This window comes from Cuculus canorus, chromosome 26 (assembly GCF_017976375.1).
Source record: "Cuculus canorus isolate bCucCan1 chromosome 26, bCucCan1.pri, whole genome shotgun sequence".
In the NCBI taxonomy this organism is placed as follows: Eukaryota; Metazoa; Chordata; class Aves; order Cuculiformes; family Cuculidae; genus Cuculus; species Cuculus canorus.
The window spans coordinates 6820312-6846063 of NC_071426.1; the positions used below are offsets into that span (position 1 = coordinate 6820312).

Genomic DNA, 25752 nt, shown 5'->3' on the forward strand with positions numbered 1-25752 from the left:
CAAATTTACAAATTTCTTATTTTAAAGCACAAACCTTAAATGATTTTGAGTGTGGGATGTCTTGGGTGCGACAGTGAATAAAGCCTGCCGAGTTTGGGGCTGTCTTGGGTGCGACAGTGAATAAAGATGCTCCAGGCACTTCCTCATGCTTGGAGGCTTTGGTGATGGTCATCAAGAAGCTGAGCTGCATCTGCTGCAGGCTCCTCTTGCTGCTAGAGGCTCTCAACCAGCTGGGGTCATCTTCAAGTGATGATTTTGAGGGCTGCCACCTACTGGGGCACTTGTAGCTGTGAATTTAAGCTGTTGCTTCCAGTCCAGAAGACAATCCTCAGCTGGATGGGAGAAGCTGTGCTCCTACTGTAGGTATCCTCACTGTTTGCAGAAATCAGCTGGGGCTTCCAGAAGGTTATGGGAGCCAGTGTTTGCTTTGAATATGTCCTCGATGTTCATGCAAAGGCTCCAGGCTGTACTCTCGTCTGTAGCTGGGGCACCACTTGGGTCCATGTTTTGGTAGTTCCGCCCAGCTCCACTATGGAAATAAAAATCCATAAATCCAAGTGTTATCTGCTGGGGTTACAGATGCCAGCCTCATCCCCTGGCACACGCTCATCTTACACAACATCTGGTAAACATAGATGCTGTCTTCCTTGAGAACTAAGACACCAAGACGTTCCCTGGTCCCCTCTACATCTGCTGCTGCTCCAGTTTGCTGAAAATGCTTCTCTGGTGCCTTCCCACACTGGCTCGGTGCTGGAAAGGGAAAGAGAAATGTCACAAGAGGAGGAGAAGGTATCATTTATCCTGCCAAGTGAGCAAAAGCACCCACCAAGTTGGGAGCCAGAGGGCTGGCAGATGCAGGAAGGGCTCAGCCCGTCATTGGATGTTGCCCATCGCCGTGGGCTGGTGCTGGAGGACACCACAGTGCCCCCGGAGCAGCAGTGGTGCAGGCGGAGGAGCCGAACTTGGTCCTGGGAAATAGGAATTGGCCAAGAAATTTGGGAAGGTAAGGAAACAGGACTACGAACTGCAGGAACCACCTCAGAATGAAACCTGCAACAGAAAACAGAACTGTGACTTTTAACAGGAAAACTTGAGTCTGGAATAGCTCAAGCATTGAACTGACTGAGAACTTAAAATCAGCTGGAAAATCCACTGGGTCATAGAATCATGGAATGGGTTGGGTTGGGAGGGACCTCAAAGCCCATGCAGTCCCACCCCCTGCCATGGGCAGGGACACCTCCCAATGGATCAGGGGCTCCAAGCCCCATCCAACCTGGCCTTGAACACCTCCAGGGATGGAGCAGCCACCACTGCTCTGGACAACCTGGGCCAGGGCCTCCCCACCCTCACAGCAAAACATTTCTCCGTAAGATCTCCTTTCAATCTCCCTAGGCTGACTTTGTGTCAGATTCTTTTTCATCCTCATCTCTCCTTTCATTTCTAGTTCAGAAGAAGCAGGCACAGCAGAACCTGGCCATAAGGCAGACACCGGTAACTCCTGCTCCTCAGCTTCTTGGGCACGCCTCTACCTGTTTCACCCAATCCTCACATCCTACTGCCCGGATGTCTCCACCAAACCGTAAGCTGCCTGCTTGCTCCACCTCAGCTTTGTGATGGACACCCCAAAACTGCCCCGTGCCCATCAATGGAGTCACCTGTGTGATGTTCTCAAGCTGGGACCACGCTGGCCCCTTGTCCTGCTCTGGGGTTGGATTGGAGCCCCACCCAGGATGCTTCCCAAGGCACCGGCAGGGAGAAGGTGGTGATGGGCAAGGTGCAAGCGCTTCCCCCACTGACCACGCTCACGCAGCGAGTTGCAGCTGTAGTTTTATTTCCTTTTGTGAAAAATAACAGGGATTTAAGGCGAAAAAAGAAAACCCCACCCAGGGCTCAGCCCTGGATCCTGCCCAGCCCAGCACCACCGTGGGAAGGAGCAGGGCTGCTGGCGCAGCATCCTCAGGGCAGGATCCAGCTCCTCACTGGGATGGAGCAAATGCCATCACCGTGGCAGGGAGCAGAGCCGTGGGACGGGAGGATTTGGGAGCATCCTGAGGCACCGGCGATCCCGCTCTCGCCTCTGGGATGGAGCGCTGGTCCCACCTCACCGCCTGCATTCAGTGCTGGCATGGGAGGGTTGGACTGTTGGCATCACCACACCCTGTGGCAGCAACAGGCATTCGGTTTGTGCGCACAGTCAGCTCATGGGAGATTTCCATCATTGGCAGCTTGTGGAGGGTTTCTTTTCTTTTTTTTTTTTCCTTTTTTTTTTTCCTTTTTTTAATAAAAACCGTCTTTAGGTTGACTGCTGGTAGCAGCTCTGAGCAGAGTCTGCTTACAAAAGAGTTCAGAAAGGGTCAAATATTGACCAATAATGGGTTTGGCTGCATTTGAATCTTGATTGTGGCTTCTGCAACGTACAGCAGGGAGGGGATGGACGGGATGGGACGAAGTGGGGGGATGAGTTTTTCCCTTAGTCAGCAGGTTTGGTGACCAGAGAAAGGGGCTGCGTTTGCAGCGCGGCCAGGGCAGCCTGCGGGGACGAGATGGCGGCCGCGAAGGATGGAGGTGAGGACAGGAGAGCCGTGGAGGGCACCGAGGTGAAGGGAATGGGTCTGGAGAGGAGCGAGGGTGGGCTGCCGAGGCTCGAAGAGGAGGAGGAAGAAGAGGAGGAGGAAGAAGAGGTGGCTTTGCCCGAGAGGAAGGCAGCTGAATGCACAGTGAGCTGAGCCCTGGTCTCCGGCTTGGTGGTGAGTGAGAGGGGCTGAGCCTGTTCTGAGTGGGTGGCGGCCGGCGCGGCCGGGGATGCCAGGGCAGCTGACGGCGTGGCGGGTGAATCCAGCATGCTGCCATGGGAGGACGCGGGGCTGGCACAAGGCTTCTCAGCCGGCAGGTACTGCACGCACGGCTTCTTGCTCTTGGAAGCCAGTGAGCCTGCAAACAACAGAGAACAACGTGAGTGACTGAGAGCTGAAGGAGTGAGCGGGCTGACAAGGGCAATACTCACTCTCCGTGTCGTGGCTTTGCTGCTGGGCCAGCTTCTCTCGCTTTCTCTTCTTTTTCTTGCCCTGGAGAATGAGATAAACTCCTTATGTGGCTTTGTGCCACCAGGGTGTTGCTTGGTGGATGAGAACCAGGGCTGCCGGTGCCTCAGAGCAGCTCACAGGGATGCAGGAGCTGCTGAAGGTGACAGAGCATCCCCAGGGACTCAGATCCATCGCCCTCCGCCTCCAGGACCCCCAACACCGACCTCCCTAAGCACAGGAAGCAGCCTCAGAGCAGCCTTGCAGCAGCCAGGACTGCAGGAGAGGAGCCTACGGGAACCTGGCAAGGGGCGAGGAGAGGACACCTCCTCCCACCTGGCCCCGGCTGCCGCACTTACGTAGTTGTCCCGCGCAGACCACGTCGGGTAGAGCTGGGAGTGCAGCTGCCGCTCCTTCCGGGCGAGCTCGTAGTACTTTGCCTGCTCTTCCCGTGAGAGTGAGTGCCACTGCAGGGAGAAGAGATCACGCTGCACACCCCAAAACTGTGCTGCACACCTCAAAGCCACACTGGAAACCTCAAAACTGTCCTGGAAAACCCAAAGTCAGGCTCGAAATCCTGAAGCCACACTGCGAAGCCCAAAGCCATGAAAAAAACCAAAGCCATGCTGGAAAGCTCAAAGCCTCCCTGCAGACCCTGAAGCCACACTGCAAAGCCCACAGCCACACTGGAAACCTCAAAACTGCTCTGCAACCTCCAAAGCCACACTGCAAACCCCCAAAGCCGCGCTGCGAACCCCCAAAGACACGCTGCAAAGCCCAAAACTTCTCTGCAAACCCTGAAACTGTGCTGCAAACTCCAAAGCCACACTGGATAGCTCAAAATCTCCCTGCAGACCCTGAAGCTGCACTGCAAAGCCCACAGCTGCAAAGGAAACCCTAAAGCCACACTGGAAACCCTAAAGCTGCCCCACAAAACTCCAAAGCTGCGCTGCAACCCCCAAAGCCACACTGCAACCTCCAAAGCCACCCTCCTGACCCCAAAGCCACACTGCCATGGGCTGTAGACCTCCCATCCCATTGCCACCTAGGTCCTACCAGCTCCCTGGCACCTCCTGGGCTGGTGATCCCTCAGGCAAAGGGACCAAACCACAGGCAGAGAAGGCAGCTGAAAGCCATTCTAAGGTGACAACTGGGGCAGCACGAAGGCAGTGCCAGGGGAAACATCCATACCCGCCGGCCCAGGATCTGGTTGATGGCAGCGCTCTCCTTCAGCGTGCACTCAGCCACCACCTTGGCCCTCATCTCCTTCATGTACAACATGAAAGCATTGAGCGGCTTCTTGATGTGGGGTTTCTTCTCCTCCTCCTTCTTCACAGTGACGGGGGATTTCCTGCAAGCAGTGGGACAATGGGTCAGGACCTGGCAGCACCCAGGGGACGAGTTGCTGTCCCTAGCTCTGTCCTGTCCCCCACTCACGAGTTGCCTCCGGGGCTGACGCTGGGCTGGGTGGGTTCCTGCTTCACGATGGGTGAGACGATGGTCGGGTGCGGGATGCCCGAGGGGTGCAGCCCATGGGCAGGTGGTGGGACCATGTGTGGGGAGAAACGGCTGGACATCAAACTGCAGTGGAGGGAGTGGGAGGAAGAGCTTGTCAGCACTAAGAGCCCCCAGGTTCCACCCCAAACCCTCCTGAGATCCTCCTGCATTAAGAGACCAGAGCTTTAATCCAGCTGGGGGGGATTGGTTTTACACTGGATTCCATCCCACATTGTGCAGGATGGTAACACAGACTCAAGTGAAGGATGTCATGAGCCCATGGGACCATGGATACATGGAATCATTAAGGTTGGAAAAGACCTCCCAGCTCATCTGGTCCAACTGTCAGCCCAATCCCACTGTGTCGACTAAACCATATCCTGCAGTGCCACGTTTGCATGATTTCTGAACACCTCACTTTTCCCCTACCTATGGGGACCATCCGCACCCTCCCAGGGGGCTTTTTGGCCAAGGAGGCCACCACAGCCTCCTGGGGCCGATCTGTGTCCGTGGAGAGCAGGGACGCCCTGGAAACACCCACTGCTGATGCCAAGTCCCATATTGTCCTTAGGGAAGCGACCAAAAACCCTCTGTCAGGTCCAGAACACCCAAGGAGCATCTCTCATCCCTGTTGAGACCCACCTGGACATGGAGGCGTTCATGGCGAGGGCAGGGTAGGGGTGACGGAAGCTGCCGGGAGGGATGGAGTAGACGGGCTGGCCTTGCCTGCAAACACACGAGCTTTAGTGGAAAGACATCCCTCCTCAATTCTTGGGGATCCTTGGAATGCTCCCTGGCTGAGCACCATACCACCAACTCCTAAAATTTTCAGTGGTGGGGAGTCATAGAATCTTGGAATGGTTTGGGTTGGAAGGGACCTCAAAGCCCATGCAGTCCCACCCCTGCCATGGGCAGGGACACCTCTCACTGGATCAGGGGCTCCAGCCCCATCCTACCTGGCCTTGAACACCTCCAGGGATGGGGCAGCCACCACTGCTCTGGGAAACCTGGGCCAGGGCCTCCCCACCCTCACAGCAAAACATTTCTTCCCAAGATCTCATCTCAGTCTCCCCTCTTTCCCTTCCTTCCCAACCACAGCAGAGCCCTTGGCATTGCACCGAGCTCACAGGGGAAAAAGCAGGAAGAGGAGGAGGATCTCAGGGATGAGGGTCTGAGGGGATCTGCCTGGGGACAGGGACACAGAGGTGGGAGTGAGGCCCCAGCCCAGGGTCGAGCGCATCCTTACTGTGGCACCAGCCAGCCCAGCGGGTGCGGGATCTGGCCCACGGCTCCTGGCGACAGCGGGTAATAGGGGGGCAGCTCAGACGGGTGTGGCGGCCGAGGGATCCCTGTGGCAAGAGGGAGGGATGAATGGGAAGCAGTGTTAAAACATGGGCACGGTGGCCTCTGAGCACTCCATCACCATCTGAGCATCCTGTCTCCCTCCAAGCATCCCATCTCCCTCTGAGCATTCCATCGTCCAGCATCCCATTTCCCTCTGAGGGTCCCACCTCCCTTCCCAGCATCCCATCTGCTTCCCAGCTCCCCGTCTCCCTCCAAGCACCCTGTCTCCCTCTCAGCATCCTGTATCCTTCCAAGCACCCCATCACCCAGCATCCAATCTCCCTCCCAGCATCTCATTTCCCTCTGAGCATCCCACCTCCCTTCCCAGCACCCCATCTCCCTCTCAGCAACCCATCCACCATCTGGAGCACAGGCAGAGGATGCCGCAAGAACCGTAACAGAGCCCTGGAGGGATCCCCATGCGCCCCAACAAAACCTGTGACCAAGCAAGGATCCATCCCTGGCCACATCCCCTTCCCACCACCCAGCAACCAGGCTGTGAAATCATCCAGGAAGCAGTGGGACCATGGGATGGAGAGCACCCCATTCTGCACAGACATTGACCCTGTCAGCGTCCCTTTGCTCACGCGGACGAGTCCCAACTCAGCTGACACTGCGTCCCGCCCTGTGCTCACCCGTCTTTGGGTCAATCTCTGGTGAGAGGTGGCCTGGCGGCGAGCCCGGCGAGAAGTGGTCGTTGCTGTAGGTGATGAGTGGCGTCAGTGGGTGCATGGGATGCGTGTGCTGCACCACTGGGACCTTGTTTGACTGTGAAGGAGAGTATGTGGGAGGGTGAAACCACAGCCACCCCCCCCAAAAAAAACCACCATGGACACCGTATCGGTATCACAGGCGGGCTGGAGTGGGGTTATCCCTTGGGAAAAGCATCATGCCGTGGGATGCGGCTGCTCTTACCAAGTGCGCGGGCGAGGGCGAGCGGCTATCTTTCAGCGTGGCGCCAGCCGGCACGTCCAGCAGCGGCCACTTCATCTGCAGGTACTGCAGGAGAGCTGGGCTGACAGAATGCCCCCAGCCCAAAACACCCCCCTAGTCCCCAAGCAATCCCAGCCCCAAAACAAATCCTCTCCGCCCTATAAACCCCCAGCCCCAAACACGCTCCAAGCCCCAAAACATCTCCCAGCCCTAAACATCCCAGCCCCTAAACGCCCCAAAACAACCAACCCCAGCCCCAAATACCCCTAGCCCCAAAACAAATACCCCCAGCACAAAATAAAACACCCCCAGTCCCAAATCAAACATCCCTAGCTCCAAAACATCCTCAGCTCCAAAACAGACACACCCAGCCCCAATCCCAAATCTCCATCCCAAATGCAAAACTCCAAGTCCTAAATCTCTGCCCCACATGGTGCAAGACCCTGAATCCCAAACTTCTGTCCCAAATGGTGCAAAGCCATAAATCCCAGCTCCCAAATCTCTGTCCCACATGGTGCAAAGCTCCAAATTCTGAACTCTAAACCGCCTCCTCAAATAGTGCAAGGCCCTAAATCCCAAACTTCTGCCCCAAATCCCAAGTCTCCATCCCAAATGCAAAGCCCCAAGTCCTAAATCTCTCTGCCCCACATGATGCAAGACCCTAAATCCCAAATTTTTGTCCAAGATGTTGCAAAGCCCCAAATCTCTGCCTCAAATGCAAAGCCCAGAGTCCCAAATCTCCACCCCAAACAGTGCAAGACCCTAAATCCCAAACTTCTGCCCCAAATGGTGTGGAGCCATAAATCTTAACTCCCACACCTCTCTCCCAAATGGTTCAAAGCCCCAAATCTTAAACTCCAAACCTCCTCCACAAACAGTGCGAGGCCCTAAGTCCCAAACTTCTGCCCCAAATCCCAAAGCTCCACCCCAAATGCATGGGGCTTTGCAGTTGGCGTGGAGATTTGGCGTTTGCTGCTGTCTTGCAGAGGAACTCCAAGCCCCCGCGCCTCCTGCCTGCCATCCTCCCCATCCTGTACCAATGCTTTCTCTCCCCACCTAAACCCAGACGTTTTGTCACACAGCGATGCCCGATACGAGCTGCCATTGCCCATGGGGCTCAGCCCCAGCCATCACAGTTCCCAGGCCACCAGCACCAACTTCCAGACTGGAGCACAAGCATCAATTTTACAACAAATATGGGGTTTGGGGGAGTTCTTCCCCCTCCTGGGGTTGAACCTCGCTGTGACATGAGGGTTGGTCTCCCTGGCCCTGGATGGAAGTGGCCTCTGAAAGAAAGGTGCTTTGTGTGGTGTTTTGGAGAGGCCGGAGGCATTTCCCGGCAGCCGGCGGGAGGGCGGTACGTCCCGAGATGCCGGGGTTGGGGAATGTGGCCTGGACGGGCTGCAGCTGCGAGCAGGAATTTCCCCACACTACAAACCTTCCTGATCCAAAGCAGCTGGGGAAGGAAAACCCAGCGAGGAGCGGAGGGGAGTGTTAACTCTTCCACAGCTGGATGGATGCATCCCTGCCTGCATGGCCTCCTGCAGCCCCCAAAGTGCCCTCTATTCCCCCAGCATTGCCCCCTGACATCCCCCAGCCCCAGCATCCCCTCCGCATCCCTTCTTCACTCCCTGCATCCCCTCCTGCCTCTCCAGTATCCCCTCCTCCATCCCCAGTATCAGCCTTCATCTCCAGTATCCCCTTTGCTCCTCCAGTATCCCCCACTCCATCTCCATTATGCCCCCTCACCCCCCCAGTATCCCCCTCCCCATCTCCAGTGACAACCCCTCCATCACCAGTTACCCCCCTACGCCTCCAGTATCTCTGTCCTGCATTCCCAGTATCCCTTCCATCTCCAGTATCCCCCTTGCTCCTCCACTATCAGCCCCCATCTCCCATAACCTCTCCCACATCTTCAGTATCCCTCCCATCTCCAGTAAGCCCCCTTCCACCTCCAGTTACCCGTCCTACGTTTCCAGTATCCTCACCCTGCATTCCCAGTCTTTCCCCCTTGGTCACCAGTATCCCCCTCCTGCACGCCCAGTATCCCCCTGGCTCCTCCAGTATCCCATCTCCAGTATCCCTCCCATCTCCAGTAACCCCAACTTCAACTACCCCTCCTACGTTTCCAGTATCCCCACCCTGCATTCCCAGTCCTCCCATCTTGGTCACCAGTACCCGCCCATCTCCATCCCCCTGTTCCTGCCAGCACCCTGTCCAGCTCTGCTGGTTCCCAAGCTGCAATCCCACCAACACTGCTCATGGGGACAATACCACTGACAAACCATGGCCACCTCGTGCCAATGGCACCACGGGACGGCAACACGGACATAACAAAGCTGGAGATGAGGATTTCCCATCACCCACCCATTCCTGCAGCCGCCGGCACTGGGGATCCCCAAAATACTGCTCCACCACCTAAACCAGGCACCCCACACCCCATCCTGCGCAAGGGTGCTCAGCATCTCGGTCCTGATGCCTTTGGATGCTGTCCTTGAGCAGACTTTTTCATAGAACCATAGAATCATTTGGTTGAAGACCTTTGAGATCATCAAGTCCAACAATTCCTGCGCAACTCATCTGCCCACCCTTTGAACCCCTCCAGGGTTGGGGACTCCACCACCTCCCTGGCAGCCGTTCCAGTGCCTGAGAACCCTTTTTGGTGAAGAAATTTTCCTAATCATGGAATCATTTGGTTGGAAAAGACCTTTTGAGATCATCAAGTACAACCATACCTGTCCACTACTAAATCACATCTCTAAGCAACGTCCAAGCTGAACCCGCCCCGGCACAACTTGAGGCCATTCTCTCCGGTCCCATCTCATTTTGGTGGATAACAGTAGTGAGATGGACTCATCGGTGCCGGGGAGCTGTAACCAGATCCGGTTGTGGAGGAGGAGGCAGGGAGCCAAGGCACCATGTGTGCTTGGAGCACACCTGGTATGCGAGCGGTGCCGTGATCTGCGCGGGCTCGCACCGTGACCTGCTGCACGCCCTGCGCTGCAGATACGTTTCCTGAACCGTCAGCTTTGTTGCATCCTCCAAATGTGGGCGATCAAAGGTGCTGAGCTGCGTCGGGGAAGCCCCAAGTTCTGCCTGCTGTACAACTCTGGGCTGGTTCCAAAGAACCAAGCACTGCCACTGCCACCCCACCAAAGTGGCATGGTGATGGGAGAAGGTTTTGGCTTGGGACACTGCCGGGCTGGCTGCAGTGGCAACCGTGGCTGGGGTGATGCATGAGGGGCCCTGGGCATCCCCATGGCTGCACTGGGACAACACATGAGATGTTGCAGGTGATTCTACCCCTGTACTCAGCACTAGTGAGGCCACACCTCAAATCCTGTGTTCAGTTCTGGGCCTCTTGCTGCAAGAAGGATGTTGAGGCTCTGGACCGTGTCCAGAGAAGAGCAACAAAGCTGGTGAAGGAGCTGGAGAACAAGTCTTATGAGGAGTGGCTGAGGGACCTGGGGTTGTTTAGCCTGGAGAAGAGGAGGCTGAGGGGAGACCTTATTGCTCTCTATAACTACCTGAAAGGAGGTTGTGGAGAGGAGGGAGCTGGCCTCTTCTCTTAAGTGTCAGGGGATGGGACAAGGGGGAATGGCCTCAAGTTCTGCCAGGGGAAGTTCAGGCTGGACATTAGAAAAAAAATTTTCACAGGGTCATCAGGCACCGGCAGAGGCTGCCCAGGGTGGTGGTAGAGTTACCATCCCTGGAGGGATTTAAAAGACGGGTAGACGAGGTGCTCAGGGACATGGTTTAGTGGTTGATAGGAATGGTTGGACTTGATCTAAGAGATCTTTTCCAACCTGGTGATTCCATGTCGTGATTCTATGTCCCGACATCCCCATGGCCATCATGAGGTGCCCTGAGCATCCCCATGGCTGCACTGGGACAACACACAAGATGTCCTGACACCTCCATCACTGTCACTAGATGCCCTGAGTATGCTATGGCTGCACTGGGACAACACACAAGATGCCCCAACATCCCCATGACCAACACGAGATGCCCTGAGCATCCTCATGGCTGCACTGGGACAACACACAAGATGCCCCAAGCATCTCCATGACTGTGCTTGCATGATGTCCAAGATGTCACAACATCCCCGTGGCCACCACAAGATGCCCTGAGCATCCCATGGCCGCACTGGGATAACACAGAAGAAGATGCCCCAAGCAACCCCATGACCATGCTTGGATGATGCCCAAGATGCCCCAACATCCTCATGGCCACGAGATGCCCTGAGCACACTGGTAGCCACAGTCCGATGACACCTATGGCATCCCACCACCCTTCCCACAATACTAGGACGAGGGCTGTGCTGGGGTGAGCCAGGAGCTGCCCCCGTGTCCTCACCGGGTGCTTTGGGCCCCTCCTCGCCGCCCCCATGACAAAGGGGGCTTTCTCCTCTATTCTGTAAGCGGAGAAGCCGCTGGGGGACGGCGGCTGGGGAAGGGCCGGGAGAGAAAAGGCTGCTTCTCATTTGGAAGCCGTTTCAGGAGGCCGGGGAGGGGAGAGGAAGGCGAGGGGGGACCCTTTCAAAATATACAAAGGTGGGGGGGGAGCTGGCAAACGCTTCAGTGCTAATGTGGAAAAATGAAGCCCCCTCCCCTTCTCCTTCTCCCGGGCTCCAGCACGAACACAGCGCCCCATCCCACCACGCATGAGCCCCCACGCTGGAACTATTAGGAAAGGAAAAAAAAAAGAAGAAAATAGTTGAAAATCGGTCACATTCCAGAGAGATTAGAGCAAAAGTTCTGGTTCCTCGTTACCAGCCACCCCTCAATTAAAGAAAAAAAGCAGGGAGTTAACCCCTTCCCTGCTGCAGCAGCATGACCACAATGGAAGCTCCTGTCTGGTTGTCCATCCCCACCCTGTGGCCCCAGCAGTCAGAGGAAGGGTCGGCGGTGGTGGCATGCTGGGGGGGATGCCGTGCCACGTGGCGTCAGAGTTTTGCCTCTGCGCCTGGTGAGGAGGCACAAACACCACCAGGCACAAACACCTTGGGATCCCCTAATGCCCCATTAGAGGCTTTAACGAGTGCATTTCCTCTCCTCTTCCACACACTGGGCTTGATCCCAGCTGAGATGTTTTCCTTGGGAAGGGGAAAAGTGTCGCTGCAAGAATCCCAACTGTCTGCAGGACTGGCACTGTGTCCCAGCATGGCATGGCATCATGCGCCCCAATGTTCCGAGTCCTGGTGTGGCATTCCCAGTATTGTGTGTCCTGGCGGTGTGTGTCCCAGCATCGTGTGTCCAGGCATTGTGTATCCCAGGATTGTGTGTCCCAGTGTTGCATGTTCAGGTCTCATACATCCCTGCACTGTGTGTCTTGGCATCACACATCCCAGGTTTCCATATCCCAGCATTTTTTGTCATGGTATCACATGTCCCAGGATTCTAGGTCCCAGCATTGTATGTTTTGGTGTTCCATGTCAAAGCATCTCAAGTCCCAGTGTTCCGTGCCCTGGCATCATGTATCCCAGTGTTCCGTGTCCCAGCATTGCATCTCCCAGCATCTCATGCTCTAGTATTGCACAATCCAGCGTTATTAATCCAGGTGTTCCATCTCCAGGCACTGCCTGTCCTCCTGATGTCACACACCCCAAGGCCGCACATCCTAAGACTCCATCTCCCAACACTGCACACCCCAACATTCCCCATCCCAATGATGCATATCCTAATGTTCCACATCCCAACATTCCCCACCCCAGCACTCTGCATCCCAACATCGTGCATCCCAATGCTGCACAACCCAATGTCGCACATCCCAATGCTCCACATCCCAACATCACTTGTCCTGCTGCCACATGTCCCTGTCCACTACAGGCTCGTCTCTGCCGAGCTCCAAGGCTCAGTCATGGAAGCCACTGGCCTCTCATTTTAGGAGAAAAAGGGGCTGATTAGGACCCGCGCTGCCATTTTTCCAGGTCAGATGCTACCTGGGGGCAGAAAAGCCTCCATGCTGGCTTCTCCCTTTGCCTGAACATGCTCCAGCCTGGAGACAAGCCCAAGGAAACCACTGGCCTCATGGAGAAGATCTATGAGATGCCACTTCATCCCTAGCCCAGATTCCTCCAGTGAGCAGGAAAGCATTTGGGGAAGCATCTCACCAGCACATCCTCAATGTCCATCCCTTCCCACCACCTCTGCCCCTTGGGGGGGGGGGGGACGGACGGGGACAGTGACCCTAAATCACCCACCCCCACGCCATCCCCTTTTTCAGCCCAAATTCCCAAGGTCTTGCAAAGCCTCCAGGCTCGGCAAGTCCGAACGGGAAACCCCTGCCGAGCCCCCCAGCCTTCCTCACTCCCAGGCTGTTTACACAGCTGCGGGATAACTGACAGCCCACCCTGCCCCCTCCCACCTCCACTCTGGCCTTTTTTCCCCAGAATACATCCCAAAACTGTGCTGGAAGAGAAGGGAAAGGCTGGGCAGCGGGCTGGAAAATGGGGTTTTGTGGGAACTTTAACAGAGCCCCTGGAAATCTTTGTCCGGGTGTTCGATGCTCCAGTCCTGCGGCATCCTGGGATGCTGAGCAGCATCACCAGAGCGTTTGGGTTAAAACTGACTGAATTTGGGTCCTGACAACACAGGGGGTCAGAGGTGATTTTTGAGGTAAATGGGGTTTCCACATCATCATCTTTGATAAAACTGAGAGCAAACAGCTGGCAAAGCCCTGCATCTTCCCTGGCAGGAGGTGCTGGGGCTGCAAAGGCGGGGATGCTGCGGGGGTTTGGGTGTAAAGAGAGATATGGGGAGGGGTCTGAGCCCCCCACAATGGAGGAATGGCGGGGGGGGAAGGTGAAAAAAGCAGAGAAGCATTGGGGGGAAGGGGAAAGGGAGTCAAGGAAAAACTCCTTCTTAAAGGCAATCATGGGCTGGGGAAAGCATGTCCCACCTCAGAAGAAAAGGAAAGGGAAGCAGCTGGGAACAGACAATCCGTGGACGTTTTGGTCCCATCGAGCTGAAAATGAAGGCAGGGGAGGGGCTGGAAACAAATGGGAAGAGGGGACTCAGTTTCTCACCCTCCTGTGCCAGGTATTGAGCTCAAATAAATCACCCTAAAACCCAAGAAAAGCAGAAAAACTCAAAAAGCTTCTCATCCCCGCACAGCCCATCACCCATCCCGCATCCCTGTATGGGGAATCGCTGCGTTCTGCTTCCCCGCAGATAATTAGGGAGGGAGAAATCCCAATCCCAGATGGGATTTACAGCCCAAGAAACAAGCCGTAAATCCTCGCCCTCTCCTCTCTCCCCGCCTTGCTTCCCTCCAAGCTGTTTCCCAGCTGAATAATATACTCCAGATGTTGCCTGGGATGTCAGTTTCTAGCAGGCATAGATGAGTCCTTTTGGGGGGTCTCTGCACCCCTGCATCCCACCAAGGTGAACCTCCAAAATACCTGGGCGGGCTATTTTCATATCAGGATTTAGCGGTTTTAAGGGCTGCAATGGGGATATATGGGGGGGAGGTGATGCTGCATATCAGACTGTCCCCACGGCTTGTAGTGTCACCTTCTGGCATCCCCAGGGTGACACAACCCAGGCAAAGGCCATCCCAAGTGGGCACACTGATTTGGGGTGGGAATGGATGGATGCAGTGCTAGGAGTTTGCAACCCCTCGATAAACGATGCTCGACTGTTCCCACAGCGCAGCCTAAGCCAGCAACACACAGATACTGACACGATACAGATGGGAAATACCAATGGCACTGGGATAGGAAATCAGGATAAAAAGGCTGGGAGCTGAAAAATCAGCCAAAAAAAACCCATTTAGGATGAGGTTAGAGAGGTGGTGCTTAAAGCTGACCTTATCTTGAGCCACAGATCCCTGCGTTGCCGTGCCAGGGATGCCGGGTGCGTCTGCTTCATGGCTTGGCCCTGGCTGCAGCTCCGCAGAGGAAAGGCAGGATGGGAGACATGGAAGCAAGCAGGATGAGGCTCGTGGGGGCTGAAGCATCACCAGGACGCCAGCCAAGCTGACTCAGGCAGCTCCTGGGGCTCAGCTTCACCCCAAAGCAACCTCATTACAGGGATTCTCCAAGCATCCCTCGACACGGGTACCCTCAGCATCCCTTACCCGTAGACACCATCCATTGCCCATGAGTACCCCAACCATCATCCCTCGCCTGTTGGTGCCCTGAACATCATCCCTCATGCACACAGACAGCGAAGGAAAAACAAGTGGCACAAGCCAGGACCCTGGGCTGCCAGCACTTCCCTCCTCACTCCCCAAACCTGACACCACCAAGTTTTCCCCGCTGCCCCGCGGCTTTTGTCTGCAGCGTTCAGCTCCCGTCCATCACGCTCAATGGCTCCATTCATCCCACGTTCAGGCAGCGGCTGCATCCGCGCCAGGGCATCCCAGAGGGTGCAAAGGGCTCAGGGTCCTGGTGGACAAAATCCCACTGACTCCGAAGTCTGCCCCAGAGCATCCTCACTTTTGGGGGGACACAGGACGCAATAGGTGACCAGGAAAGGTATTTTAACTGGGCTCTGAGCTCCTGGGTGAAATTTTGCACGTGTAAAATGTTTAAGATCCCATCCAAAGGATGGAGGCAATGGAAAAAGTTGCTGGAAGCTATGCTGTGGTGGAAATCTGAGATGGAGGGTGCCACATTGCCCTGCTGTGCTCCCTGCCAACCAAAGACCCTGTGATCTGGGGGCCTGGCACCTCCAGAGATGCACCTCTGCATCGAGACAGGTGATGCTGTGCCCAAGCAAGGGGGTCCTGTATCCCCCCCACCAGCACCCATGGGAGACTGGAGGGCCCTGTACCCCTGGGAGTACCCATGGGAAATGTGAGGGGGGGCAGCTGTACCCCTGCCAGCACCCATGGGAGACTGGGGAGTCCTGTACCACTCCACCAGCACCCAAGGGACACTGGAGGCATCTTGTATCCCTGGGAGCACCCATGGGAAATGTGTGGAGGGGTGACTGTACCTCTGCCAGTACCCATGGGACACCAGGGGGTCCTGTACCCCCCCCACCCCCAGCAGCACTCATGGGACACCGGGGGGTCCTGTACCCCACCAGCACCCATGGGAAACTGGGAGGTTCTGTACTCCCCCACCATAATCCATGGGACACTGCGGGGTCCTGTACCCTCCTGGTAGCACCCATATGACACCCACTTCTCTCGCATTCCAGCCTGTTCACCTCCCTTGCCCTCTGCCATGGTTCTGGGTAGGATTCCCAGGGCTCAAGGATTCCCAGCGTGACATCACTGCCAAAAACACCTCAAAAAAGCAGCAAACCATGAAGCCACACATCACCATCTCCTCTTCTCCTCACCCAGCCCATCCCACCCCAAAACCCCGATCCGAGCATGGAGAGCCAGCACGCACAAGTTCGACCTCCCTTTGCCCTTAAACCTTCCTCATCCTCTGTCCGGGATGTGCTGGGCACTTCTCTCCGGGTTCCTCTTTCCCCCTGCTCCCACCAGTGACTTCAAGGAAGGGAAACTAATGAAAAGCAGCTGCTCGGAATACCAGAAAGATGATGAATGTGCATTAATTCCCCTTAACAAACCCAGGTCTTATGAGAGTCGCCCGGAGCGCTTACTTCATTGCTTTGATTTGGGAATAGTGTTGGAAAAGGGAGGGAGGAGGGAGAAGTTGGGGGGGGGGGGCGGTTAGTGAAAACCTCCTGTAGGTCTCATTTAGCCCAAAAAAACTCCCCAACCCCGGGGTAATTAGCCGAATAGCGTAATTAAGGAGGAGACATAAAGGAGCCATTGTGTGCAAAGGCTCAACAGGCAGGGATGGGGAAACTGAGGCACGGGAGGGGTTGCTGCCGGGAGGGAAGCTTTGCTGCCAGGAGGGATGCGAGCGGCCTGGTAGCTGCATGGGGTGAGGTGAAGAAGCCAAAAAGTGTGAAAAAGCCATTTTTCTCCATTTTTTCCAGATGGGAAATACACGGAAATACATCCTTGGCCTGCTCTGCTGGAGGGGGAGGAAATCCCAAGTAAACCAGCACATCCCAAATAAACCTGCAATTCCCAGGGAGGTGCTCAGAGCGCAGCCGGAGAAGCACAAATCGTAGAATCATGGAATGGATTAGGTTGGAAGGGACCTCAAAGCCCATCCAGTCCCACCCCTGCCATGGGCAGGGACACCTCCCACTGGATCAGGGGCTCCAAGGCCCATCCAACCTGGCCTGGAACCCTCCAGGGATGGGGCAGCTACCACTGCTCTGGGCAACCTGGGCCAGGGCCTCCCCACCCTCAGCTAAATCTCCTCACACTCCCTTCAAACTCCCCAAAACCAAAATTTTCACACCAAATGTCCTCACAAATGCCCCAAAAAAGTGACTTTCACACCTAATCTCCTCAAAAATATCCGAAAAATGTGACTTTCTGACCAAACCCCCTTGCGAATGCCCCCAAAATGTGACTTTCACACCAAATCTCCTCACAAATGCCCCCAAAACGTGACTTCCAGACCAAACCCCGCCACAAATGCCCCCCAAAAGTGACTTTCACACCTAATCTTCTCAAAAATGTCCCCAGAAATATGACTTTCACACCAAGTCTCCTCATAAATCTCTCAAAATGTGATTTTCACACCAAACCCCCTCCCAAATGCCCCAGAAATATGACTTTCACACCAAGTCCCCTCATAGACTTCCCCAAACACCCCTAAAGCATAATTTTCACTTCAAATCTTCTCATATTTCATAGAGTCATGGAAGGGACCTTGAAGCCCATCCAGTTCCCACTGGAACCGGTTGCTCCAAGACCCATCTAACCTGGCCTTGGACACCTCCAGGGATGGGGCAGCCACCACTGCTCTGAAGCACCAGTGCTTCACCACCTTCACAGCAAAACATTCCATTGAATCGAGGACAACAAGCACCGCATGAGCCCCATGACCAAAAAAAATCCCCCCCATCCCAACACCTCCATCCCACACCCCACCAAGCGCACGCCAAGCCCTCCCCGCTCAGCCAGCCCTGCCGCCGGAGCCTCCGGCAAGACCCGCCCGGTTTTGGGAGCCACCCTTTTTCTTGCCAAAAATGTGGATTTTAATCATTTTCCTTGGCAGCCGCACGGTGAAGTGGATATATTTTCTTTCACAGACAGATTCGCCTCTGTGTTGTAGCCGGGATCGCAAGCTCATCCCAGGAATGGGAGGGAAGAAGCCGGAACAAGCCCAGGTTCTATCTTTTTCCCTCACTTATTTCATGGCTGCAACCCAGCAATGAGCATTAATTGCATTAATTACAGCGGTGTGGCATCACGGGGAGCTGTTTGGGTGCCTGGGCTGAATTTCCATGCTTGAGGAAGACTGGGATTTGTTTAAATTCTCACCTCCAGCCTCAAATTCCTGGGGTTAAACTGGAGTTTTTTGGGAATTAATGACAATCCCACATAGGGTTTTGTTTCTCTGTCCACGCGTGGTCTCACTTTTGCCTTCCACGTCTGGTTTGGGGATGCCGAGCAGCTGGTTCCCATCCTTTCCCAAGCCAGGGATCGGAGAAGGAGACCAGGGAGCAGAGAAGGAGACCAGGGAGCAGAAGATACTGGAGTGCAATTCTGCTCTGGAACAGATCCGGCTTGTCCTGAGCTTGAGATACAAGACATCAGCTCCAAATGGTCCCGATGGGATGGACCCAGTATGGTGGCGACAGGAGTTTGCATCCATCCTGCTCATGGTTCCCAGTGCTTTTGCTTTCCATCCTGCCTTGGGTACCCTCATATTTTTGGGAATCACGGCTCCAATGCTCCCAGGGAAGCAAACCCAGTCACAGGTGTCCCCAGTTCCCAGTGGAAAATCAAGCTAAAACACCGCTTCAACCAGCAATGCCATCATCAAACCTGGCCAAATTCCTTTCCCAGCTTAGCGGAGCCTGAAAAAATACCACCCTGGTCAGGAATGGTCAGGAAAGTGATCACAGAGCAGACATCCCAAATTCCAGGGTCCCAGTTGGAAATAACAGGGGTGATATTGGAGAAACGTGAATTAACCCAGACGAAGGGCAGGAGCATCTCATGGCTTCGGTGCCAGCAGTTTAACACAGGGATGGAGGCAATGCTCCTGGTTCAGAGTGTGGGAAGGCATCGCTTTTCCAAATTTAGAAATATATTCCAGGTTTATAAATATTCCCAAGTGAAGAGTTGCAACAGTGCTTGGCCCATGACTCCAAAATCAAAGCCCTCCAGTGGTTTTGCCACTGCCTGGTCCAACATCTGCATCTGCAGACAACTCCATCCCCAGCATCCTTCACCCATCTCCTCGGAGCACCTCGCACGCACAGAGATTATTTAGTATTTGGGGTTTTTTTTTCCCTCAAAAATCTTCCTTTTCCACCTGCTAGAGTCACACTAGTCAACCCGCACCACCTCAGATTGCAAGGCTGCCACGATTACCAGGATGATGATCCTGTGGATCAGCTTTTCCTCCAACAGCAGGCAGGGGAAATAAGAAGGAAACAGGGGAAAAAATGTCCTGGGGCTGCTCGGTGGCCTCCCACCTCCTGCCACCTCTGTGCTCCACATGTCGGATCTTGCCTCTGAGCCTCCTGGGATGAGGGCGGGTGGCAGATTTGTCAGCGCAAAGCTCAGTGCCCTCAGGCAATACTGCTGTGTGGGGATGCTGAGCCCAGCCGGATCCTGTATGGGATCGAGGATGCTGCGCCCAGCCAGATCCTGTACAGATTGAGGATGCTGCGCCCAGCCAGGTCCTGTATGGGATTGTGGATGCTGCATGCAGCTGGGTCCTGTGCGGGATCGAGGATGCTGTGCCCGGCCAGATCCTGTACGGGATCAAGGATGCTGCACCTGGGTGGACCCAGTCCAGGCTTGCCAGCACGATGATATCCCAGGATCCAGTGGATCCCCCTATCGCCGCTTTGGTGGGCGCTTAAGGAGAGGGCAGGGTGTACGGAGCAGGGCAGAGCTCGGGTGCTTTTATTGCCTGAGTGGCCACAGGATACGGCAGGTTCTCACCCTGCTGCAGTGCCACGCCAAAATCCAGCTCCAAGAGCCCTCCTGGATGTGACCAGCACCCACAAAAGCTTCCCAGCACCCCCCGTTCACCCCCATCGCAATGCCCCTAAGGCTCTGCTCTGCACAGAAATGCCTGGATCCAGCAGGATCTGGCCCTGATCCAGGGCATTCCCATCCCCGCTTATCCCTCCAGCCTTTCTCCCTATCCAAAGTCAGGACGCAGCACCAGCTCCTCTCCCAGCCCCTCCTCTTCATTAATCCCCCTCTCTGGGATTCATTAAATCCCAATTAGTAGCCATTCCCTATGAATCCCAACTCTTCTCCCTTTTCATTATTCCTTATTCCTTGCTGATATTTTGGGATCATGGCCAGTTGTGCATCACCTCCAGATTGTACTAACACCAAGAGTGAAAAATTGGGAATATAACTGTTATCTGGCACCTGGACACTGCCCGAACTTGGGAATACTGATATAAAAATGATATGATATACGATATAATCCCCCTGCCCTCTGCATCCTGGGATTTACACTCTGCTGCCATTCAAATCAGTTCCTTCCATACACCAAAAGCAAGGAAACTCCCCAAACATGGAAAACTCCCCACACGATGCCACTGGAAAGCAGGATCCCAGCCGACACGTCCGCACAAGGGGATTTTAAGGCATTCTGACCCCAGCCGGTTTTGCCATCCCATCAATATTCCATACGGCAACGTGGCTCCGCACGGAGCCGGAACAAATAATGCATCTAAAGCCATCGAGTGTCACTGTGGCAGCTCCAGAGTCAGAAATACACGCAGAAAAACAGGAGTGAGGGGTGAAGATCCAGCCTGGCAGGTGGTGGGTACCACAACTGGGCACCGCATCCCTGTCAGGGGGCAGAGAATCTCCCCTGGAATGCTACTGGGGGCACTGGAAGGGGAAACTGAGGCAGGTGAGGGGCATATGGAGAATGACTGGTGTTTATAAAACGGGTTTAGGTTGCTAAAATCGGTTTAGGTATCTGAAACAGGTTTATGTTGTGGTCCAGGTTCATGAGTCTGGTCCAAGTTTTTTGTTCTGGTCCAGGCTTATGATTTCTGGTCTAGGTTTAGGGATCTGATGCAGGTTTAGGGGGCTTGTCTAGGTTTTTGGATCTGGTCCAAGATTAGGGATCTCATTCAGGTTTATGGTTCTGGTCCAGGTTTAGGGATCTGCTCAGTGTTCAGGGATCTCGACCAGGATTACAGGTCTGGACCAGGCTTATGATTTGGGTCCAGTTTTAGGGGTCTGGTCCATGTTCATGGGCTCCAGGTTTAAGGAGCTGGTCCAGGCTTTTGATTCGGGTCCAGTTCCAGGGCTCTGGTCCAGGTTTAGGGGTCTGGTCCAGGTGGGTGTTCTGGATGGCTTGGGTGCAGAGGGATGCCGCTGAGGATGGGGTGGGGGGGGGGTCAATCCCTGCTCTCCTTTGTGCCCCCTCCCCCTTTTAATGCTCGCTCAATTTGCTCCACCAGTTTTCCAAAGGCCGAGGAGGGCCGGACAATGTCAGCCCATTAAGAGCTTGAAAAAGTCGCAGGGAGTCCTTTTAAATGAGAAAAGCGGAGCAGCTCAGGGTCAGGTTTCGGGCTGGGCACTCCCCAACCCCCACCCCGGGGTGTACACACACACACACCCCCCGGGAAGAGGCAAAATGAACCAAAAAATAAGAGGAATAAACCAAATTTCCTCCCATTTTTCGAACACCACGCTGTTGCTTTCCTTTGGAATGGGACATGAGGCTTGGAGGGGATCCCAAAGAGGGGCTGAGCATCCTTGAAAAGAAGGGTTGGGGGGGTCAGGGGGATTGGAGGGGGTGTCAGGGGATTGGGGAGGGGTCAGGGGGTTCGGGGCGAGGGGGGCACTTACGGTGCGGGCGCCGCCGGGGGAGAGGGCTCCGTTGGCGAGGTAGGGGCTGCCCAGCTCAGGGAGCATCAGGAAGGGGTAGCCCGGATAGGGGGGGCCCTTAAAAAAGCCCCCATCTTGTCGTCGGACCACTGGGGAGAGAAGGGGGGGATCAGGTGGGGGCAAAGGGCCTGGGGGGAACTCGGGAGGTGGGGGGGATGCTGCGGGGGGATGCTGCAATGGAAGGGGGATGCTACTGGGGGGGATGATGAGGAGGAGGATGCCATGGAGGAGGGGAGATGCTGCAGTGGCGGGGTGGGGGGGGGGGGACGGACGCTGCAATGGGAGAAGGATGTTACTAGGGGGGGGTTGTTACTAGGGAGGGGGGATGCTGCCATGGGGAGAAAGGGTAAGGATAGAGACAGTGGGAGGATGTTATGGGTCTCTCTGGGGGTGCCCGTGCCTTTTAGGGAGCGGGGGTTCTTGGCTCTTCGGTGGGGGGGGGGGGGGGGGTGTCCCCAGCTGCACGGGTGGCCCCGGGCGGTTCCTCCTCAGGGGATCCCGGCTCCTCGGGGGGGTGGGACAGGGATCCGTTACGGGGACGACGACATGAACAGGGGTCCACGGGGGGGAAACACTGATGGGAAGGAGACAGTAGGGGGGGACACGGAGAGAGGAGGTACTGAGGCGGGTATGGGGGAGCAAGGAGGACAAGAGGGGGCACAGAGGGGAGATATAGGGGGAGACACGGGGAGTGGGACGGGGGGCATGGAGGGGGACACGAAAACTGGGATAGTGTGGGGAGGTCGCGAGGGTAACACTGAGTGGGGGACACGGGGAGGGGGAGAGGAAGAGGGGGACACGGGGGTGGGACAGTGGGGAGGACACAGGAGGGGGGACAGGGACAGCGGGGGGAGCACGGAAGGGGACACGAAGAGGGCGACAGGGACAGCAAGGGGGACACTGAGAGGGGACACGGGGATGGATAACGGGGCGGGGGGGGGACACGACAGGAGGAGGGGGGTCCCGCCGCAGCCGGGGGCGCAAACAAAGAAGTTGCGAAGTCTCGGCTGGTCCCGCGGAGACCGGGAGGGACACGGAGGAGGACACGAAGGGGGGGGCGGGTAACACGATGGGTGAACACACGGGGGGGGGAACACGGACAGGGGGAGGGGAGGGCGAGGGGGACACGAAGTGGGGCGAGGGAGGCAATGAGAAGGGGCAGCGGGGACCGGGGTAGGGAGGGGGGGGGACCCCGGGGGGGAATCGTGACCAGCGTGGGGAGAGGGGGGGACTCCCGTGGAATGATGGCGGACACGGAGGAGTGTGAGTGGGACCGAGAGAGGATGGACCCGCGGTTGGTGGGTGGCATTGAGAGGTGCAGGGAGGACGGAGGTGGGGAGGGAGGGGGGACCCCGGGGGGGCTGGAGGGCACCTAGGGGTGCAGAGGACCGAGGAGGGACTCCGTGGAGGTATGGGAGCACCGAGGGGGACCAGGACTGGGGTGAGGAGGGAGAGGGGGACTCTGGGCATGGGGGAGACCGAGGGGGGTCCGAGGGGGACCAGGGTGAGAAGAGAGGGTGGGACCCCGTGGAGTGATGGGGGGCACCGACGGGGATCGGGACCGCGGTGAAGAGGGAGAGGGGGACTCCGGGGATGGGGGTAGAGCCCGGAGGGGCAGCCGGTACCTTCAGCCAAGTACTCCCGCGGCTTCTGGAAACTTTCCCGGGGCGGCGGGGGCCGCTCCGCCTGCGGGGAGAGGGCTCTGAGCGGGGCCGGCCGGGGAGCGCACCCCCCCCGATAGCCCCCGTTTCCCACCTCGGAGTCGGAGCCGGAGCCGGAGCCGCGGTTCTCGGTCTCGCTGACCAGGGAGGATTTGAGCTCGTCCAGGTCCCCGTGGGCCGAGCCGCGCCCCGCGCCCTTGTCCTGTTCCTCGCCCTCGTCTTGGAAGGCGATGAGCTCGTCGGGGGCCCCCAGGTCGTCCCCCCCTGCCGCCGGTTCCAGCTGCGGCATCGTGGGGTCCGGCCCCGCCGCCCGCTCCGGCCCCGCGGGCCCCGGGAATGCGGGGCGAGGAGGAGGAGCTGCAAACCGACACCGGGGGCAGGGCGGGCAGCACCGCCCCCGGCAGCCCCCGGCCCGGGCCGAGCCGGGGCAAGCCGGGCACGATCCCAGCCTCCTGACCCGCTCCAAGCTGATCCGGATCCGATCCCAGCCCCCCGACCCGCTCTGAGCCGATAGGGATCCGAGCTCAGCTCCCCGACCCGCTCCGAACCGAGCTGAGCCGGACCCGATCCCAGCCCCCCGACCCGCTCCGGAGCCGAGCTCAGCCCCTCGAACTGCTCCGAGCCTATCCGGATTCAATCTCAGCCCTCCGAGCCGGGTCCGAGCCGAGACGGATCTGATCACAGCCCCCGAACCGATCTGGATCCTTTCCCAGCCCTCATACCCGATCCGGATAAGATCCCAGCCCCACGATCCGCTCTGGACTCGATCTCAGCCCCCCCGACCCAATCCGGATTCTAGCCTAGCCCCTCGACCTGGTCCAAGCCAATCCAGACCCAATCTCAGCCCCCTGACCCTCTCCGGATCCAAACACAGCCCCCAGACCCTCTCTGGAACCAAGCCAAGCACCCCAACCTGCTCCAGATCCAAGCCGAGCCAAACCCCTCGACCCGCTTTGAGCCGATCCAGACCTGATCACAGCCCCCCAACCCATTCTGGATCTGAGCTGAGCCCCCCAACCCACTTCAGATGCAATCCAGACCCGATCTCAGCCTCCCAAGCTGCTCCGAGCCGATCCAGATCTGAGCCAATCCCAAGCTGATCTCAGCCCCCTGATCTGCTCAGGACTCAATCCCAGCCTCCTGATCCACTCCAGATCCGATCTGGATCCGATCTCAGCCCCCTGACCCGCTCTAAGTCGATCCTGACCCAATCCCAGCCCCGTGAGCAGAGCCGAGTCGATCTCAGCCACGCAACCACCTCCAATCTGATCCATATCAGATTCCAGCCCCCCAAGCCACTCTGGATCTGAGCTGAGCCCCTCCGGATCTGAGCTGAGCCCCTTGACCGGCTCTGGATCTGATCTCAGCTCCCCAACCCTCTCTGGACCCATTCCAGACCTGATCCCAGCCCCTAAAACAGCTCCAGATCTGATCTCAGCCCACCGCCCTGATCAGGGTGGTGGGCTGAGATCAGATCACATCTCCACAAGCCTCTCTGCACCCGCTCTGGATCCATCCCAGCCCATTGACCTACTCCAGATCTGCTCCAGGTTTGATCCCAGCCCGTCGCCCCTCTCCAGATTGGCTCCCAGCCCTTGGACTCATTCTGGATCGTATCCCAGTCCACCAACCCACTCTAGTCCCAATCCCAGCCAATGGACTTGCTCCAGATCCTATTCCAGCCCAATGACCTGATTCCAACCCCAATCCCATTGGAGGTACCTGGCATGTCCAGGTTCCCCCATCCTATCCAGGGAGTCCCCAGGATCTACAGGGTCCCCTCATCCCTTCCAGGGTCTCTTCATCCCATATGAGGGCTCATTGGCATGTCTGGGGCCTCCCATTCCATCCAATCTCAGGTGCCTCTGTCTCATCCAAGGTGTCCCCTCACACCTGGATGTCTCCATCCCACCCATGACATCCCATACTATCTGTGTATCCCATTCTGCCTAAGTTGTCCCTACCCTGTCCCACCTACCCATATGCCCTCATCCCATCTGGGTGCCCCTGTCCCACCCAAGGTGCCCCCGTCTTATCACAGTGTCCCTGTCCTGCTGGGGTGCCCCTATCCTATTTCGGTGTCTCCATGTAACAGGAGAAACCCCACCCCACCCAGGAGGAACCTGTCACTCCAAGGTGGCCACATTCCATTGAGGTGGCCCCATCCTACCTCAGTATCCTCTATCTGCCCAAGTGTCCCCATCTCGCCCCACATCAGCGTGAGCATAAGAGAGGGTTCTCCATCCTGCCCCACGCCAGGAGCAAGGTGCCAGGGTCCCACCATGGTGCCTGTGCAGCTCAAAGCCAGCCTGGAGGACAGACCCACTGGAAAACCCTTTTCCCTCCTTTTTCTTGCAGTGTGGGCTTGTTCCCCTGGGACAGGGGCACATGGGTGAGGAGGGTCTCACCCTGCTGCCTGTCACCCA

General features: G+C 56.7%; 1 protein-coding gene across 2 annotated transcripts; it reads right to left on the bottom strand.

Moving 5' to 3' along the window:
- TCF7L1 (transcription factor 7 like 1) lies at positions 1–24220 on the bottom strand. 2 transcript variants are annotated; one of them, XM_054088916.1, is made up of 13 exons: positions 23421–24203; positions 23291–23351; positions 21627–21754; positions 6777–6860; positions 6497–6629; positions 5764–5866; positions 5160–5243; positions 4458–4601; positions 4212–4371; positions 3380–3487; positions 3005–3065; positions 1656–2931; positions 3–1050 (listed from the first exon to the last, which is right to left on the bottom strand). In XM_054088916.1, the coding sequence occupies exons 1-12, from the start codon at positions 23613–23615 to the stop codon at positions 2471–2473; spliced, it is 1722 nt and encodes a 573-aa protein (XP_053944891.1). In that variant the 5' UTR covers positions 23616–24203; the 3' UTR covers positions 3–1050; positions 1656–2470. The 2 variants fall into 2 exon arrangements, with proteins under 2 accessions (XP_053944890.1, XP_053944891.1); XM_054088915.1 differs by having other exon boundaries at positions 1–1050; positions 23291–24220.
- Between the last annotated feature and the right edge of the window lie 1532 nt (positions 24221–25752).